Source organism: Priapulus caudatus, unplaced genomic scaffold (assembly GCF_000485595.1).
Source record: "Priapulus caudatus unplaced genomic scaffold, Priapulus_caudatus-5.0.1 Scaffold457, whole genome shotgun sequence".
In the NCBI taxonomy this organism is placed as follows: Eukaryota; Metazoa; Priapulida; class Priapulimorpha; order Priapulimorphida; family Priapulidae; genus Priapulus; species Priapulus caudatus.
In genome coordinates this window covers 133,316-139,352 of record NW_014577518.1, presented here as the reverse complement: position 1 = coordinate 139,352, position 6,037 = coordinate 133,316, and the positions used below count along the sequence as shown (strand labels likewise).

The window sequence follows — 6,037 nt, the reverse complement described above, 5'->3', positions numbered from 1 at the left end:
AGCACGCCTGCAGGCACACCAGCACGCGCGCACGCGCGCAGGCACACACGCAAGCACGCGCACAGGCACACACGTATATATACGCGCGGGCGGCGGCGCGCGCTTGATTGAATGCAATACACACATGCATGCTTAATGATAAACACTTGACAGCCACACCGTACTAGGAATTCTACCGCGCCGCTAGCGGCAGAGGCCGAGCGAGATCGGCAAGGCGCGGGACCGACCTGGACAATCGATTTCCAGGGCGACTTTTGCTTTTGGGGTCGCCCCCGATATCGTATTTTCGGGGGCTCTTTTTGGCATTTCGGGGGCGAAATCGCCCGCCGCCCCCGTGTATTTTTCCCCCTGATATTGATATAATATTATATTTATATTGATGTAAATGACATTGGTTTTATTGGGACCCATGTTCTCTATCCTTGAACCCCCAGGGCCATAATGTGCAAAATAAATCGGAAAAAGCGCAACTTCATCAGGGTGGCAGCACAACCCGGGGTATCATGTCAGAGGCCAAAAATCAAGATTTCGAAACTCCCTATTGTTTTATGACAAATGTGAATGCATGATTATAGCAATTTGTAGGTATATACTATTATTTATGCACTTACTATCATAATATACCCTAAAATTCTAGGGTGTAGTATCCCTTTATTCTTTACGCAGTGGCTACGGGTACGGTAGCCGTCGGTCGTGAAGCCCCTTTTTGGCGTTAGGGTTAGGGTTAGGTTTAGGGTTATGGTTAGGTTTAGGGTTAAGGTTAGGGTTCTAGCTCATCTAAACTCTCAAATCGTGAATTTATTTCCCAAGGCGTTATTTCGAAATCTAGCGCTACCGCCGCCATCTTTGTCTCGTTAAGTATGAAAGCGAATGGACTCCCGTACCCGTAGCCTCGAGACATTAAGATACGGCTACCGTACCCGTAGCCACTGCCTATTCTTTAATCTTTGCAATCCCACCACTGCAAATTGTTGCGACGTTTTGAGCGATCCCAATGCCATCATCCAATGATCCATGGTTATTCACCAATAAATTGGCAAGCATTTATCGTTATGCATGCATCCTCTAATATGTAACATAATAATGTGTATGAAAAATATTATAAAATAATACAATAATAGTAGTACTAGTAGCAGTGTAGTAGTAGTACCATTCTCATCAATCAAGTCAGGGAAAAGGCACTCCTTGACTTCACGCATACACGAGCAGGACGCAACTGTGTTAAGTTGGCACGACATTGCGTCGCTCCGTCGTGAACTCCACTAATGTAGTGAAGTAATGTTTATCTTCATTCGTTTCGTTGGCTATGCATAACGAAAATAAAATCTTGATTCACCTAAAGTTTTAACTCTCACGCACGGTAAAATCAATCATAGAAAAGAAATCATGCAGTATACTAAGCTAATCAAGTATCAAAGCAACATATCAGGAGTGAATAATAGAGATATAATAATCATAATAAGGACATAAGAGACATAATAATCTCTATTATTCACTCCTGATCATATGATATACAGACTTACTTTTCCTCTAAAGCAAGGACTCCTGACCAGACTATATTAAATTTCAAACTTATTCCTCTACTTTCTTGTTCATCCCATTTTGCTATGGAAAGAAAACAGAATAAAACAACATCAATTAGGTCGGAATTTCACAATTTCAATTTGTTCTATTACAAATCCTAGCAGTACTGAGTAGTCATGGTGGCATCCACAAAATAATGCCAACAATTGTATCAAAACCTATATAAGGCACACATAATCTTATCATTGCATGTGTACCAAAGTACAATTAGTTCTTAAAATCAGGAGACAACAGTTAAAATAGTATAAACCTCTTAAATTTGTACCTACTAGAACCTGTTTGCTGTTTTGCCTAACTCCTTCTAAGGCAGGTGAATATCCTCGAATTCAAAATGCTTTACGAAACTGACGGAATCTCGATGAATTTGTCTAAAGCAACTAAAGTAATGCAGCAGCTTTTGAATTCGGACTTTTTGAACAGGATTACCTGCTAGAAATGCCACAGTGTCTCTATAACCAAACACTAGAAGATCTTTACTGGGAGACAGGGAAATGATGCTATCTTGGAACCATGATTGAGGCTTAGGTTTCTGGCGGCTGCAGTGTCTTCTTGCAGCTCTACTGTCCTCTCTACCTTCTTTCATCCAATCCTCCCAGTCAGAATTATCTGTCTCAGATACGTCTACAAAACACATACAATATATATATATATATATATATATATATATATATATATCAAGAGTAGATAATAGGAGAAGATTATGACACCGTTTTAACAGCGTTTTGCATAGTTTTCAACTTGAAAATATCTTCTATCAATAATATGAATAAATATATTCAAACTTTACCTTGTTTTCGTCTACGATTCTCCCTTAATCATATGACACCACCAATTTACCTGAAAATCGTATGTGTTCTTCAACAAAGTTCTTTGAATACGACACGGTTTCACACAGTTTTCCCAACCATTCGCATATAGCGGCTAAGCTTATTATCAGATTAGTGTTCTATTGTCTATTACGGAATGCTAGGGGCTGTTGGGGATATTAGGCATAGAATTGTATTCAGCGTGTAGCATTTCCAGCGTGCTAGAAATAAATGTGTGCTCACGGCGAGCTAGCAGCTGATTTTAGCTCTGTTGCCATCATGTTCCTGATGATAAGGAAGCGAAACAAGTGCTGTTACTGTGCTTACCTAATATCGCCAACAGCCCCCAGCGTCCCGTAGTTACAACGTGGTGCTGCCGCCGCATATCAACATTCGCCGAATAGATGCAAACATTTGGGAAAACTGTGTGAAACCGTGTCATATTCAAAGAACTTTTTTGAAGAACACATACGATTTTCAGGTAAACTGATGGTGTCGATCATATGATTAACGGAGAATCCGAGACGAAAACAACAAGGTAAAGTTTGAATATATTTATTCACATATTGATAGAATAAATTCAAGTTGAAAACTACGCATACGCTTTTAAACAGTGTCATACTCTGTCTCCTATTATCTAGCTCTTGATATATTTATATATATATATATATATATATTATCAAGAGTGGAAATAGAGAAGGAGTATTGACTCGGTTTTAACAGCGTTTTGGGCAATAGTTTTCAACTGGTAAATAAATCTATAATTATTGTGAATAAATATATTCAAACTTTAGCCTTGTTTTCGTCTATGATGCTCCTTAATCATATGAACACCACCAATTTACCTGAAAATCGTAATGTGTTGCATTCAAAAAGTTATTTGAAATACGACACGGTTCGTACAGTTTTCAGCGCGATGAATGCATCTCCTTCGAACCGAATTTCTTATGGGATTAGTGTTCTATTGTCTATGACGGAACTTTGGGGTTCGTAATGGATATTAAGGTCATGCGAATTGTATCAGCGTGCAGCGTTTCCAGCGTGCTAAAAATAAATGCGGCCTCACGGGCCAGCTAGCTAGCAAGGCTGATCGCTTACCGGCGCCCCCAGCGTTACCGTCTTAGACAAACAGAACACTAGTCCCATAAAAAAGTTGTCGAGAGATGGCACATTCAGCGTGAAAACTGTTCGAAACCTAGATTCAACAAAAACTTTTTTGAAAGAACACATAGCGATTTTCAGCGTAAACTTGGTGTGTCAATGATTAAACGGGGAATCGAGACGAAAACAACGTAAAGTTTGAATTATATTTCATTCAATATTATAGAATATTCGAAGTGTTAAAACTACCGCAAAATGCTTTAAAACAGAAGTCATACTCTTGTCTCTATTATCCACTCTTTGATTATAGATATACTATATATATATAATATAATAATATATATAACATATAAACAGATGCCACGCACGCATGCATGCATGCACAGTAATAGAATACATATTTCAAACATATTCGTATCACTTACACCATCACATGCAGCCGATAGATATAGCAACAGGTTCCTAGTTAGTGCATGTTTGTTGCAACGACCTTTTTATGCAGTTCCGACTTTTTGTCCGTTTTGCCCTTTCCGAGGTTGGACAGTTTTATTTCACCATTTAACTCATCATGGAATGAGTTTTTGGAGGGCAGAAGTTTTACAGCCCAGAATGCCCTTCTGACGCCAACTCCTTTTAGTTGCCTTCTACGACACGCAGGGAGATACGTTAGGCCTATTCTTAAAACCGGACCTACACAGCGTCAACAACTGACTATATATAAATATATCTCTATATGAGTATATGAACCATATAAAACATAGAACTGAATATATATATATTTTATCAATACAAATGTAGGTCCGTGCTAAAATTATAAATATGCCTATATGATGAACATGAAAGATCACTATGCCAGTTCTTGCAGAAACAATGCCATTTCAGAATTTGTTGAAAAGCATATTGTATAATATGTTCATCCTAGCATATATAGAAGATGTCAATGTGACACATGCCATATGTTTAAACTATAGACCTGTCCCATGCTTCATCACTCCACAGAAAGATACCTACTATATATATTATTTGATATAAGGGATGAATTTAATCACACAGAAGCAGAACAGATTTCAAACAATGTTGGTGTGTAAACCATGCAATAAGTGGTGCCAGTGGGCTGGACTAATTTTTTTATGCCTAGCTGCTTGGTAAACGTGTTATTATTTGGTCAAATTTGTTTGAATTTGATCAATATAACTTAAAGGGATACATTACGTTAGGTTCCTTGCATATTTTTTGTTAAAATAGGTGTAAATTACGCTTATAGGGTCTATGTCCCCCAGGGTACTGCCGGAACGTACCCTGGGTACGGTCTGGTATACCGGAACGTACCCTGGTAACTATCTAGCTGATATGGTTAGGGTTAGGGTTAGGGTTAGGGTTATTGTTAGTGTTAGGGTTAGGGAGTAGGCATAGGCGACTCCCTAGACTCGTTAATAGGCGAGGTACGGTCCGGGATATTAGATAGTACTTACCAGGGTACGTTCCGGTATACCAAACCGTACCAAGGGTACGTTCCGGCAGTACCCTGGGGGACATAGACCCTAGCTCTCAGCACTACATAAAAAAATTCATTGTTAAATATTTGTTAGAAAGTTTTAAAAAGTAACGGCTCTATTGTTGCTTACAATGACGATGGCGCCACTACTAGCACATCTACTTTCAGTTGCGCATCGCAGCTTTTTGGCTGCAGGCTACAGACTAAGGGTGTTTCTTATTTATTAATTTAAGAGATTGCAATATCTCATAAACAACTTTTAGATTTAGTTATAATATGGACTAATTTATCCTAAAATAAAAATTATTCAGTTAAATAGCAGTTAGGTACAAATATAATTGCAATTTTGTGATTAGCCCCCAGGTCTGTAATGTGCAAAATAAATCAGAAAAAGCGCAACTTCATCAGGGTGGCAGCACAATCGTGGGGTATCATGTCAGCGGCCAAAAATCAAGATTTCGAAACTCACTATTGTTTTATGACAAATGTGAATGCATGATTATAGCAATTTGTAGGTATATACTATTATTTATGCACTTACTATCATAATATACCCTAAAATTCTAGGGTGTAGTATCCCTTTATTCTTTAATCTTTGCAATCCCACCACTGCAAATTGTTGTGATGTTTTGAGCGATGCGGATGCCAATGCCATCATCCAATGATCCATGGTTATTCACCAATAAATTGGCAGGCATTTATCTTTATGCATGCATCCTCTAATATGTAACATAATAATGTGTATGAAAAACATTATAAAATAATACAATAATAGTAGTAGCAGTGTAGTAGTAGTAGTAGTACCATTCTCATCAATCAAGTCGGGGAAAAGGCACTCCTTGACTTCACGCATACACGAGCAGGACGCAACTGTGTTAAGTTGGCACGACATTACGTCGCTCCGTCGTGAACTCCACTAATGTAGTGAAGTAATGTTTATCTTTATTCGTTTCGTTGGCTATGCATAACGAAAATAGTCATTAAATAAGTTATTCTCTACTTTAGTCTTTACACTTTTACATGATTAACCGTCAGCTGTTTCACACTTTGC

General features: G+C 38.4%; 1 protein-coding gene across 1 annotated transcript in view; it reads right to left on the bottom strand.

Annotated features, from left to right (window-relative positions):
- LOC106810605 (rab3 GTPase-activating protein non-catalytic subunit-like) overlaps positions 1-6,037 on the bottom strand; it is a gene marked incomplete in the record, with an annotated part of 22,127 nt that extends 16,090 nt beyond the window's left edge. Inside the window, 3 exon segments of the mRNA XM_014814011.1 lie at positions 1,524-1,605; positions 2,011-2,205; positions 5,791-6,037. Of these exon segments, the coding sequence (XP_014669497.1) occupies positions 1,524-1,605; positions 2,011-2,205; positions 5,791-5,878 (365 nt within the window).